This window comes from Ursus americanus, chromosome 13 (genome assembly GCF_024610735.1).
Source record: "Ursus americanus isolate L20-20 chromosome 13, mUrsAme1.1.p, whole genome shotgun sequence".
Taxonomy (NCBI): Eukaryota; Metazoa; Chordata; class Mammalia; order Carnivora; family Ursidae; genus Ursus; species Ursus americanus.
The window spans coordinates 43,771,148-43,785,678 of NC_142139.1; the positions used below are offsets into that span (position 1 = coordinate 43,771,148).

The 14,531-nt window shown below is 43.2% G+C and overlaps 1 protein-coding gene across 1 annotated transcript in view; it reads left to right on the plus strand.

Annotated features, from left to right (window-relative positions):
* The first annotated feature begins 4,940 nt into the window (after positions 1 to 4,940).
* GUCY1B1 (guanylate cyclase 1 soluble subunit beta 1) overlaps positions 4,941 to 14,531 on the plus strand; it is a 45,666-nt gene continuing 36,075 nt past the window's right edge. Inside the window, exons 1-2 of the mRNA XM_045798764.2 lie at positions 4,941 to 5,098; positions 5,756 to 5,829. Of these exons, the coding sequence (XP_045654720.1) occupies positions 5,096 to 5,098; positions 5,756 to 5,829 (77 nt within the window). The 5' untranslated portion in view covers positions 4,941 to 5,095. The remainder of the gene's footprint in view (positions 5,099 to 5,755; positions 5,830 to 14,531) is intronic.

The following is a 14,531-nucleotide window of genomic DNA, read 5'->3' on the forward strand; positions in this document are numbered from 1 at the left end:
GAGGAGCCCAAAGAGAATAGTCTCACACTGGTCACAAAACCAAGGTTTTAGGACACAGAACAAGATGAAAGAAAAATTCCTATGCGGACTATGTCCATTAACAGCTTTATCTAAGCCTTTTGTCTCTTGGAGCTACATTCATACCTCGGAGAGCTGTGCCATGGGGTCGGGACCGTGTTCTACAGCGCACCTGATGGCATGGAAGTTTTCCTGAAGATAGTGGATGGCCCAGTGTCCATCCGACCCATCTGTGACCGACTCACCCTATTATGGGAGGCTTCGAGTTCGGTGGCTGAACGCTCTAACAGCTTTTACATGCTCGAGTCCTGCATGGTGTCCATGGGCAACAACCTTGACCTCATGCACACACATTCCAAGTCTGTTTGACAAGCAATATGAAAGACAGAGACAAAAGAAAACAAAGATGATCTCTGGAAGGGAAGGGATCAGTAACCAAAGAGTTGCTAAGCCCGAGAAACTACTTCCACAAATATTTTCTCCTGATAATCTAAATTTAGGAAGAGAGAAAAACGACTGCCACCCCTCTTGATCCATCGGACTTCGCAGATGGATTCCGGGGGGGTGGGGTTGAGATGGTTAAGAAATCCTACCTTGCGCCGGCAGTCTGTCAGATTTCCCAGGACCTCTCAGCGGCAGCTCTGTCCAGGGCAAGCTGTGTCCCACCAGTGAAACTATCCTGCCCACTATGCCAACTGTCTCAGAGCAGGAATTCTTGGTCCCTTCAAGTGTTCTTCTACCTAGATTAACAGAGATTCACCGGAGATAATAAAATGTAATTGTGTACGACAGGGCAATCCACGCAGATGCAGAACTCACAAAGACAGTCAGGCGAAATGAAGTATATATGTCATCCTGAACTAAGGAAAAGGGGGTAGGAGTCAGGGACTTTAAAGTAAAGTAGTAAAAAACAAACACAGGCGCCAAATGGTCTCGCTTCGACAGTTCCCAAACGAGTGCTCAATATGTAATTTTATTGCAGTTTCAATGTCCCCCCCAGAAGTGTAGAATTTTTCTGTGCCACGGAGTCCGCCACCTGGGTCCTCTCCATCCCCCAGGGAAAGATGAGGTAAGACATCTTCTCCCCTACTCCAAACCACCCTTACCTAGAACAATCCTTTTCTTTTGCTAATAACCTTCTTGCCCCCAAACATTCTTGTGTAAAAACCTTCCACTTTGAACAACTCTTTGGAGTCCGTCTCTACTTGCTAGAGAGGGTGCTGCCTGATTCATGAATTATTTAATAACGGTGATTAGATCTTCACATTTACTTGGTTTAATTTTGTGGGTTTTTTTTTTAAAGATTTTATTTATTTATTTGACAGAGAGAGAGACAGCCAACGAGCGAGGGAACACAAGCAGGGGGAGTGGGAGAGGAAGAAGCAGGCTCCCAGCAGAGGAGCCTGATGTGAGGCTCGATCCCAGGACTCTGGGATCACACCCTGGGCTGAAGGCAGACGGCTCAACCACTGAGCCACCCAGGCGCCCCTAATTTTGTGTTTTAACAGAAGAAATGCAATTCACAGGGCGATAAGAAGAGCAGACGTTTCATAACTAGATGTTTGTCCTGCCATACAGATGAGTTGCTCAGATAAAATTTATCTCTACTGGTCACCCTTATTCTGAACACACACACACACACACACAAACCCTCAATCTGGATTCTCTTACGTAGTTAAGGGAGGGGTAAAATTTCTTTTCAGCTTGCAGGGTCTCAAACTCCTTGGCTCAAAATAGCCTGCATACCGAGGGCACCCCGCTGGCTCAGTGCGAATTCGAGGTCCACTTTGGAGGTAGAGTTTACTTAAAAAATAAATAAAATAATAATTATTAAAAAAACCAAACAACCTTTAAAAAAATAGTCTGCATACCCAAGTGGCCCATCTTAGGATGGCCTAGCCTTTGGTCCCTGATGAGGTCGTGGAATATACATGAGGTTCAGTGGGGTGTAGCCCAGAGCAAACGACCAAGAAAGAATTCTTGAGGCGTCTTTGGTGCAAAATTGGTGGTTTATTAAAGCACAGGGACAGGACCCGTGGGCAGAAAGACCTGCTGCACCGGGTTGTGAGTGCTGGCTGATTATATACTATGGGGTTGGGGGAGATAACAAAAAAGGGAGGTTGAGGGAGTACTTTCATATGTTAAAGAAGAGTCACAAGATACCAGAGGCCTTGCCATTGTCAAGCTAAGGTAGTTTTTCCCTCTAGCAAGGCATTAACATTAAGATGGTTGGGAACTTCTGGAGCCTGCAGATTACAAGGACATTTAATTGTATCTACATTCCCTTCCGGAAGCTAGGTTATTGGTAGAAATGCTTCGTTCTTGTAAACTGCTAAAACATTTGTAAACTGAGGGAGACTTAAGTCTTGCAGGATTGTGGTATCCATATGTTAACTATTTCTTTGTCCTTTAGGGCAGCCAGGGGTGCCTGAGGAATGTCAGGTACATCCCATGGGGGGGGGGTCAGGGTGTCAGTTTCTGCTTTGTCCTCAGCTTGCCTTCTGTTCCCTCATCAGTCCCTACAAAGGTAATATGCTCCTTTGTCATAGGAATGCTGGGGGTGACAAGGGGGTAGGGTGTTGCAGAAGCAGAGTGACCTCCTTTGGGGATCCTCCATGGCTGGTGGGCACCCCCTTCTCCTGGAACACCATGCCCTTTGTAGTGTCTTCTGGGCCAAACAAAAGCTGGCAAAGGTTTAGTGAACATAACTTCTTTTGGATTCAGAGTGAATATAAAACAATTAGACAACAAAATGGCAAAATATATTTGTAAGTACAAATAGGTGTTGGACGGAAGGACAATCAATGCAAAAAATTACCAGACAGAAGAGCAATGATGGGGGAATGTTTGACCTTCAGAGAGAGAAAGAACAAAAGTTGACAGGGACGCTCATTCTTCCTTTCTCTCATATCTCTCTCCAGGTGGACTTTTCTTTTTTCATAATTAGAGAGCAGTTCCTCTCTTTATCTTCTGCCTATGAAAAGTCTAAGGTAGAGGACATCAAGCACTCTCCATACTGAGACGCAACAGTGATCTACTGCTGGTCAAAAGAAGACAGGTCAAGATATGATAAAAATTCTTATTTTTTTAAAGATTTTTATTCATTTATTTGACAGAGAAAGAGCGCGCACGCAAGTAGGCAGAGTGGCAGGCAGACAGAGAGGGAGAAGCAGGCTCCCACTGAGCAGAGAGCCTGATGGGGAGCTCGATCCCAGGACCCCGGGATCATGACCTGAGCAGAAGGCAGATGTTTAACTGACTGAGCCGCCCAGGTGTCCCTGATAAAAATTCTTTTTAACAAGTTAAAAATTATTACATCTTCATAGAAAAATATCAAAAGCTACAGCGGGTCATAATTCAAAATGCAAAAGTCTTGGTCTCTCCAGCCACGGGTTCAAATTATAGACAATAGACATATCAAAACTTTCCTATGCCTCTCCCCAAAGGTTATACTTACAGCAATGTGTGAGTGTGGCCTTATTACCCAAATAGCATGTTATCCTATACAACCCTCCAAAAATTACATTCATGTGTCATTTGTTTATTTAATAACATATTTTTCTGTATTGTTATGTATCTATCTTTTTCAGAGTTTGTGTAGAGTAATAGGCTATTTGAATAGTTAAAATTAATAATTAATAAATAATGGTTCAGTATTTAATTTATTGTGTAAAGTGTTCTATTGTATGAATCTAATTTGATCATTTCATCATTGATAAAATCAGTGTTTTTATAAGTTATTTGTTGTTTTGTTTATTTTCTATATAATTATTTCTTTATCAATTACACTCCAACATAGATCTCCAGGTACGAATGCCAGTACAGTGTCTTGCTTTGACATTTTCTCTACCATATTGAAATTGTTCTCACAGTAAACTGTTCACATTACATAATAGTATCCTGGCTTCTCAGGTCCACTTGAGACTGGTGACCTAGAAGCAATGCTTGCTTTCCCTTCCTCACTTCGGACCTAACACTAGTTAAGCCTATTCACGTGCCTCAGGCAGAGTTTTCATCAACAGAAAGTTCCTGTTCCTCTCATCTTTTCCTTGCGTTGGGGCTCAGAGCACTAACGAACCTAAGTGACTGGTAGAATGCAGACTGGGAGATGGATAATTTAAAGGTTGCTCATTTTGTACGTTTTTTTCCCCCCCAGTTTATCTGTTACCTCTGAGGCAGAGGACCAGAAGTCAGTTCTGGACAGTTAAAAACTCCCCGGACTCATGGCTCTTGTCTATGGCGTAGGGTCAGGCGTCCCACCAGGATCAAGCACAGAACACTGGATTTTGCAGGGAAGTTTAGTAATGGGCAAAGCTGGGTTTGGCAGGATGCTCACCAAACTGTATTACTATGCTCACCAAACTGAATGCTTCAGCTGGCTCACTCAACTAGTCTCATTAACTACAAGTAATATGTGTTCCACTCAGTATTATTAGCTTTCAGTTTGCCAAAAGCTGTTGAGGAATCAAGCCACAAAGGAAATGTTTATCTGCAAAGAGGACGATGAACATGAGGATGCTGACCATGAGGGCATATTCCTTTTTAGGGCTTGTCTGTTGCCACACACGCGCGCGCGCGCGCGCTCACGCGCTCTCACACACACACACACACTCTCTCTCTCTCTCTCTCTCTCCTTAGTTTTGCTACCCCTGAAGGCAGACCTTTGGGTGAGAATACATTGGGTGGGACCACAACAGCCGCATTCTTCCTCCCCCCGAATTCATGCAAGAAGCAAGACCGGGGCTTCTCCGCCGTCATGTAATGGCCTCAAATGAAAGCCTCGTCACCGGGGCGGGGGCTGGAAAGCACTGGAGCGCAGCAGCGCGGAGAGCATCCGAATTCCCTCCTCTGTCGCTGACTGGTTGAAAACTGGGAGGCAACGACCAGCCTCCAGCGGCTCGACTCTCCATTGGCTGCGAGAAGGTGGCAATCAGGGGGAGCCGAGGCTGCAGCGCCGCTTCCAGCTCTATGCTGCCGCCGCGGTCCTGTTGCGCTGTAGCTGCTGCAGCCGCCACCCGGGTCCCTTCGGCTGTGCCTCTGCGTGGGGGCTGCCTCCTCGGCTCCGGTCGCAGACACCATGGTGAGTGCCTCCAGCCGGATCCGGCTACGAACCTCACGCCTTGCCCCGCCTGGCCTGGCTGCTCAAGGGAACCAACCGGCCGCGTCCCCCGAGCTTGGCGCGGGGGCGGGGGCAGAGCACCGCCGGTTGCGGGAGCAGTCTCGCTGTTTTGCCTGTGACCTGGGCAGCGGTGGTGGGAATGCTGGGGTCGGTGACTTTGCTTCTTAGGGGAGGGTCTGCCACTCCGCGTCGCGCCGCGACTTACCGGGCTCGGGCAGGGGACTTGCGGCTAAGGCGCGGGGGCTTTTCGGCTCAGGCGGACCCCACTGGTGTGGGTGGCTGAGGGCCGGGGGCGGGGGAGGTGCCGGGTTCGCGTCCCCTTCGCCACACTTTCCCGGATGCCCAGCCTGCCTCGGAGCGGTGACAGGTGAGCGGAGGGGTAAGAAGGTGGCATGGCGATGGGGCGGACGGTGGCGGAGAGGATCTGCCTTTTATTGGGGTGGACGTGGCGCGCCTCTGATGCCTCTCTTTAGCGCCGAGTACCCCGAACAGAGCGGAGCCAGGGGGCAGAGGACAAGGTTAAACCAGAGCTGTGGCAGCTGATGCTGCAGCCTTGCCCTCGAGCTCCTTCCCACCTACCGCTGGTCCCTGACGCTCAGGTTTCCCCCGTCCCTGCAGTACGGATTTGTGAATCACGCGCTGGAGCTGCTGGTGATCCGCAATTACGGGCCGGAGGTGTGGGAAGACATCAAGTAAGTGACTGGCCCCTCTAGCTTGGGCCCCGCTCTGGCAACGCGCGCGCGCGTGTACGTGTGTGTGTGTGTGTGTGTGTGTGCGCGCGCGCGCGCGGGGAGGGGGTAGGGGGCGTCCCGGGGCGGCCCCCCGCGCTGTCCCCCGCGCCTCACTGCATCCTCCGCTTCCTGCCTGGGTCGCGGGCGCGCATCCTAGGAGATGCCTCCGCCCGGCGCTCCCGGCTGCAGCTGCGCTCCCACGCTCCCGAGCAGGGACCCGGAGAGGAGGGGCGGCCGGGGCGGAGCTGCGAGGGCGAAAGCCAGGGGAAGGAGCCCCTGGGGTCACCGTGGCCTCCCGACCCGGCCTGAGCGTGGGAACGCTCTGCCAGCGCCCGGGCGGCTCCGAGCCTCCGCAAGCCGGGCGACTCCCACGCGGAGAGGGGCCTCGGGGACCACTAAGGCCTCCGCGACGTTCAAAGAGCCTGAGGCCTTAGAAACAAACAGGAAACCTTGGCTCGTTTAGAATTTACACACCTCGCAGATCCATAAAATAGTTAAGCCTTCTTAGTGTGCTGAAACTCACTTCTCTTGAGATGATTTTTTGAGCAACTGAATCAAGTGCATTTACTCGTTTGAAATAAAGTAAAATTGGAATTGTTTTTTCTTTCATTTTCTCAAAATCTACCCCTCCCCTCTTTTTGGCTTCCGCTGTGGTGAAGGCTGCCTTGTAGGAGGGCATCCTAGTTTCAGTCTAGCTCTGGCAGTACTCTGGGTGTGGACGGAAATACCACAGCCACCTGAGATTTTAAGCCTGTTGTAACGATGGGTCATCTCCGGCACGTTGAACATTTCGATCGAACAAAATTCTCTTTTTCTTCTCCTTTGCTCTGGTGAAATTTGCATTTAGCAAATGAGCACAACCAATTAGCTACACCGAAACCATATATATAGGGGTTTTCATACTGGAACAGCACTCTGGCACATTGAAATGGAGGTAGAGGGAGTGATTACCTGGGTGGGCAGAGGAGAACACATTGTTATTCTTTACTTTCATTTCCTGACCTCTTTGATGTCATTTTGTTATAGCAAGTAGGTAGTGTGTTCATGCTATTTTTTTTTCTAAATACATTGCAATTGTTAGCAATCAATTCTAACAAGTCTTATTATGCAGTTACATGAAAATATCTGTTTCCATGGGAATGGCGGGGGTTAAATCTTAGGCACTAGAATGCGACTTTTCCCTTCCTTGGGTCTGTACCTTTGAGCCTGGTTTCATGTTCCACGAGCCATTTATGTCACCCACGGGGCATATCCACATACTATAAAGAGAAGTGGAGATTTGGAAATTATGGATGAATCAAATGAGTATTTAGGCACTAAAGCTTACTTTGGGATTTGAATCTGTCTACTTTATTAATACCTTCATAATTTTTATTTTGCTTGTTAGAGTTACAGAGAAGGCAGACGTCAAAAGTAAGATTTTAGACAGCCTAATTTAAGTATAGGATTATCTTTAAGCCACTTTGCGAATGTATGAAAGTATCATGCATATCACCCACATGTTTTCTCATCCATAATATAGAAATCTCCAAATTTCTGGGTGAATATGCTATGACAATGTATTTGCAATTTTGAGAGCACAGTAAAAGATAGCTATTATGGCTAAATAGTTATTATGTATTTTAACCAGATTTAGAGTGTATGGCCTACCCATTATCAACTTAAATCACTGTTAAATACAAAGATGAAAAATTATACTTTATAGAGAAATGTATCAGAAATTTTCAAAAATTAAATTATCAAGTGATTTGTTTGTATTGGCCGCATTTTCCCCAGAGAAGGTCAGAATATCGAAAAATACTCAAGTTCCACTGGTGTGAGAACTTAACTCTGTCAAAGTAGGCTAAGAATATTGTTACATTCTACTTTAAAAAACAGTGTATTTTTAATTAAACATCAATATCTTTTTACTCACTAATGTATCTCCAAGTATTTCTGAACAGTATTCTTAATCTGTTCAATTGTTAATAACTTAAATCATTCAAAATCTTTTTTTCTGGTAAAATGAAACAAATTGTGTGGGTCTTTTTATATGTACCCCTGCAACAATTATGTACCCCTGCAAGGGGAATACTACTAGTTAAACTAGTGTTGTAATGCAGGTGTACACTTTGATCCTTTTTTGTCTGAGCCTCCCACAATTGTGTTGGAGCCCTTATTGTCTTGTGTACCGTTTAGGATCTGGAATAGAGAGCATTGTTCAGTTTTCTGTGTTGAGAGGGATTAAAGCAGCTCATTGGTTTCCAACCCAGTCGGTACCCCTGAGGGGTTGACTTTACACTCCTTGGAAGAGCATTTGCTTAACACAGCAAAGAGAGTCTCACTGCCTAGGGGCAGGAGAGGAGAATTTGGAGGAGCTTAATTTGGACGTGCTCTTTGGAAGATTCTGATGCCTCCTCTCAATTTTGTCCTCTATTCCAGGAAGGAAGGATCACTGCAACCAGTGGTTCAATATACAATATACATTCTGTTTTAACTTTTTATGAAAAACTAAATGTGTGATTTGTTGTTGTTGTTGTCTCAGTAAGTACCAAATATCTCTATTTTCCTTTTTGGTCTGTGAGAAACTATATAAATTGATATTTATAAAACTTCATATAACACTTTTTTTTTGGTTTAGTAGGAAATGGCCATCCGTTCTTCATGAGAAAGCATGCCAAACATTTAATGACAAATAAAACCCTAAGTAACAGATTCCAGACAGCAAATTCTAAGTGGTAGGAGCCAAAAATGCTTCATTGTAAACTCTGTATCCACTTACACTCCTACTAATCGTATAACCATTTCACAGAGGCTTTAAATTCTTCCTTTTAAGAAAAAAAATCGTCTAGACTAAGGGTCAGCAAACATTCTCTTAAAGGGCCAGATAGTAAATAATCCAGGTGCTGCAGGCCAAAAGTCAAAATTGAGGATATTATCTAGGTACGGATGTAACTGTTAAAATGTGACTATCTAAAATGTAAAGATGATTCTTTGCTCTCAGACCAGACAATCTGGGCAGCGGACTGGATTTAACCCGTGGGCTGCAGTTTGCTGACCTCTAATCTAGACCATCAGTACATATGAAAAAGAAAAAGAGACCTCTGAATCTACTTTAAATCTTGTTTTGTTGGTTTCTTTTCAACTTCCAGATGGTCCTTTCTAGAAGCCGTGGTTGCAAGGTGATGAGAAAAAAAAATCAATCATCATTTCAGAGAAAACACGAAGTCAGGATATAGATATTAGAAAAGCACCTAATCACTTGATTTAATTATATCTGTTATTCTTCCATCATCCTGGAGAAACTAATCATTGCATCAAATTAATGGGTTCAATTTTAGATTGGTTTAACTTCACTGAAACATAAAAATGGATTTAAAAAACTGAAAAAATCTGAGATGATTAAAGGTTTATCAAAAACAAACAAAATATCTTCCTAAAAACTAATTATTTTGCCTCGAGTGGAGCAGGCCAAGGAACAAATTAAAAATAGATTTGAAACTCCATAGTGCTATACAGTACATGGCTTAGCCCTTCTCTGTCTTACTAAAAAGTGTGAGATAAATATTTGGATTAAAATTTTATTTTATCTTATTTTATTTTTTTTTAAAGATTTTATTTATTTATTTGACAGAGAGACAGCCAGCGAGAGAGGGAACGCAAGCAGGGGGAATGGGAGAGGAAGAAGCAGGCTCATAGCGGAGGAGCCTGATGTGGGGCTCGATCCTATAACGCCGGGATCACGCCCCGAGCCGAAGGCAGACGCTTAACCGCTGTGCCACCCAGGTGCCCCATGGATTAAAATTTTAGTAAGAGATTTGAAAATGATGTGATCACACTGTTAGTTGGTACATGTTGGAGCAAATTCCTCTAGGAGGCTGTCAATCATCTTCTTTGAATAAAGAATTCATGTATGTTTAGTATGATTTTTATCTGAGTTACCCACAGCAGGACAGCATACTTTTTCATTCATTGATTTATTCCTTTTTTCATTCTCTTGTTAAGCTTATTTTTAATGAGCATAGTGTAGTGTTTAAGGCACTGAGGGTAGAAAAGTAAGATATACTCCTTGCTTCTAAATAAAATTTTATCATACTACTAAAGCTTTTCAGAGTTATCAGGATATTTTTGTCTTATTTTTTCTTGATTTTTCTGCCTGTAACTCAAGCATAGAAACATGCTGATCTTCCAGTTTTGAAATTAGTGTATCTAGTTGAATTTGCTAATCCCAAATTAATCGTTACTGTTCATATAGGCAAGTGCTTTGCTATAAGCTAGTTATATGACTTTCCCAAGTTGCCTAAACTTTCTAAGCCTTTCCAAGTAAGGAAAACATACTACCTATTGTATAGAGATGTTGTAATATGTTGAAAAATGTCTGAAAATGCTTAACATGGTTTTTGAAAACTAACTGCTTAATAAATGGTAGCTATTATTAATTTCACTCTAGAACCAAAATTTTTGGACTTTTCTCTGCTCCAGCTCACCTGAAAGATATGAAGTTCTCCTTTAAGCAAAAGTAGCTCATTGAGGTCTACATAGACTAAATGTTCCCTCATCACTCTAGGATAAGTAGTAACTTCCTTGTCATTTTCACTTGTTTTTCTCTTTTGTCCATTCTGTGCAACTGGTACCAGTTCTTTGAATTTGAAGTGCCGTTTAGACTCTCCTCTTCTTTCATTCTGGCTCCTAGCACTTTCCGTTGTGCTGCTCTAACAGCACCATGACTGGGTTCTCTGTGTCTGACTTGTCCCACCACCCTCTCCATTCTGCAGATTATGGGAAGATTGTTCCTTTCATGATGCTGGTTCCATTTTGGAATCAATCTTACATTTTTCTAGTCCCCCCTCCCCTAATCCCTATTTATTGTTTGACTATGTAGCATATACTCCTCATATATATTTTATTAAAAAAAATTAAAACAAGCAAAATAAAGCACTGTGTTTGCCACATTTTATTTTATTTTTTAAAAGATTTCATTTATTTATTTGACAGGGAGAGAGAGATAGAACACAACCAGGGGGAGCAGCAGGCAGAAGGTGAGGGAGAAGCAGGATCCCCACTGAGCATGGACCCTGATGGGGGCTCCATCCCAGGACTCTGGGATCATGACCTGAGCCAAAGGTAGACGCTTAACTGACTGAGCCACCCAGGTGCCCCTATGTTTTGCCATATTTTAATCAGGTTTTCATATTCATGAGGCCATACAATTAAATTTCTATACCTTTCTGTACCCTTATTCAAGTAGGTTTCTGTATATTACTGGTACTCTATATTATAAAAACTGTTTAAAATTTCCAAAGTCCTTTCCTCTATGCAATTTCAGTTGAGTGCAACAATACCCATTTGAAGTTGGAAAGACTTTTCCAGCTTAATTTTTTTCTGCTTTATTGAGTTGTAATTGACACTTAACATTGTGCAAGTTTAAGACATCTGATGTGTTGATTAGATACATTTATTAAGTGTGAAATGATTGCCACCATAGTATTAGCTACCACTTCCATCACACAGTTACCATTTCTTTTTTGTGGTAAGAGCATTTAAGATCTACTCTCTAAGCAACATTTAAGTATATGATAAAATGTTATTAGTTATAGTCAACTTGTTAATCTTCTAACTGGCTGTCTTACCCTTTGCACAACAGCTCGCCATTATCCATACCCCCACCCCCTGGTAACCGCCACTTTACTGCTCTTCTCTGAGTTTGTCCTTTGTAGATTCCACATATAAGTGAGTGCAATATTGTTTGTTGTTTGGTTGTTTTTAGTGATAAAGCTGAGTTTCCAAGAGGTTAAAGGACTGTCCTAGGGGATTATATACAGGAAGCTAAAAGGTCGGGACTCCAACCCTGCTCTTCTGGTGCCAGAAGAGAGAATGCTCCTCTTAAGATAGAAATAGGAGGGGCGCCTGGGTGGCTCAGTCGTTAAGCATCTGCCTTCAGCTCAGGGCGTGATCCCAGAGTCCTGGGATCGAGCCCCACATCGGGCTCCCTGCTCCGCTGGGAGGGAGCCTGCTTCTTCCTCTCCCACTCCCCCTGCTTGTGCTCCCTCTCTCGCTGGCTGTCTCTCTCTCTCTCTGTCAAATAAATAAATAAAATCTTAAAAAAAAAAAGAAAGAAAGAGGAGCTAATATCATATACATATAAAAATGGGACCATATTAATTGTCATACCCAGAAACTTCCTCAGTCCAAATAAAAAAACAATAACATATAGATAAAAATAGGTAAATTAGATCATTGTTAGGATTGAGATCTTTTTCTGTAGGAAGACCTGCAAGTTAGCCTGAAAGATAGAGGTAGGCACAGGACATTGGTTGATAAGCTCACTAGCATTTGAAGTCATTCTTACAGGCAGAAGTAGATGTCCATGTGTAAACCCCTTCACATACCTGCGGGTAAGCTCTTCACATAGGACTCTTCCGGAACCTGGACCATGTCTGGTGAGCAACATGATGTGTAGGCAATAGGACAGGTCATAGCCTTATCTCAGGGTTTTTCTTTGATGATTTGAAGTATTCCCCTGAAATCAGGCTAGGTGTTTGACGTGCAATACTTGCAAATACTTTCTTCAATTTTTGAGAATTGAAAAAAAGAATCATAGAAACATTATTTAATTAGGTATTTCACAGGAGCTTTGCACATTAACATCAGAGCCAGAGGAAAAATTAGAAAATCTGTACTCTCCCTTTTGACCTACCTACCCAGACATAGCTAGACATTTCTACCGTTCACAAGGAACAGCATCCTTTCCACTCTCTCGCTCTCTGCAGGAGAAGGGACTTGAGCACATGTTTCTCTTCAGTGTGCTGGAAAGCAATAGTCATGAGTCGATAGTGTGTAGACGTTAACAGGAAAACACACTTTAAGAAATCTGTGTAACTGGCCCAGTTCAGAGGGTGACAACTCAGAAGACATGAGTACTTACAGCTTTTCCATCTGCTGCTTTGCTTCATTGTTCATTAAAGAGGAAACAGTTGGAAAATGGTGTTTTCGTGTCCAGTAAAATGGAGCACCTTTTTTCTGTCAAAAGATATTGAGGTTAAGAAGTCTCTATTCCAGGTAAAAGGCAAATATTCTGAAGTATTTTTTGTACCTCTTTGTTCCTGTGGTTTGAGATCCATTGCATATTCTATCTACTTGCCATTCAGTGTCGAATGAGGAAGTACTGAACTGTTGCTTTATTAAAATTCTTTGTGATCAATTTTCAAATCACTCAAACGTGGGAACCTTTCAGTCGACATACCGGCTTTCTCTCAGCACCCCCAGCCTCATAGGCCAGTTTTCAGTTCCCGAAGATTGAATTTTATGTGTGAGGACAACACCTGTGCTTAGGAGATTCTCCTCTTCACTCTCCCCATGCCCTACCCAGAACAGAAATGTGTCTCAGCTTGGAGATGGCAAAACAAATGTGACTTCTTCAGGGAAGTCTTCTGTCACCTCCCAAACTGCTTTTTCTTCATGGTACATATCAGGGTTTATACTTATGTATTTCTATTATGGATTCATGTTTGTTTTGTCTTAGTAGATTTTTTTCTTCTTCTCTCTCTCTCTTTCCCCCGTGTGTGTGCGTGTGTGTGTGTGTGTGTGTATGTAAAATCCTTTACGTTTTTAATTTCCAGAGAGTAGAACACAGGCATATTCACAGATTTCTTTTTCTGTAACCAGAATTTATTATGTCAGAATGATGACATTTATAACCGCTATTTAATACAATATAAGCTCTGTTGAAATGGGCTTTTTGTTTTGTTTTGTTTTAATATCAGCAAAGGCAGAAGATAGAGCAGTATATTATAGTGTCTCCTTTTGGAAGAGTCAGAGTTCTTCTGCGTCATCTCCCTGTGTGGATGGATATAATAAAAGATTGAAAACACTACTGTTGATTTACCAGTTTCATATACCAAAAACCAGCTACTGGATTGGGTTCAGGACAAGACCAAATCCCTTGGCAAGTGTCTAAAAGCTGCATAGATACGGTGCTGTTTAGAGTCAGTGCAATAAACTGTAGATAAATGTTTGTTATACTGAAATTAAATGTACAAACCAGATGAGAATGCTCAGCCTGTCATTCAGTTCTGCCCGTACCAGCTCGTGTGTACCGCACACTTATCATAGGGTTCCGCAGTCCCAGTCTCCACTATTGAAAAAGGCTTTATACTCATTGTCTCACCTAATCCTCACAACCACCAGAGAAAATAAGAGTGGTTCATTGTCCTCCTTTTATACGTAAGGGAACTGAGGCTTCAAGACTTTAAAACCCTGTCTCAGATCACTCAGCTGTTACACATCACAGGAGGGATTTGAACAGAGGTAGGCGTGCAACGATCATATTATGTGCTTTCCTCCAGAGAGAAGGACCTATGCATGACCTTCTTTGCAAAGGCAGCCAGTTTAGCATGGGCCTGGGCAACATGTATGCGGATCAGTATGACTCATTTTTGTTTCTGTTTCCCTGGGCTTTTCAAGCACTTATTCGGGTGATTTTGGCTCTGACGTTTTTGGAGGCGGTTTTATTCACCAGCTAGCACATCTACTAAAGAAAACCAGAACCTCAGAAATTTTAAGCAACCTATTTATTTTTAGAAGAGCTGTGACTCAGTGTGCTCACAAGGTGAGTTCATGATGGCGTGCACACGCCAAGATCTAAGTGAATTCATTTGTCTGATGAAGCTACTGAAAATGGCCCG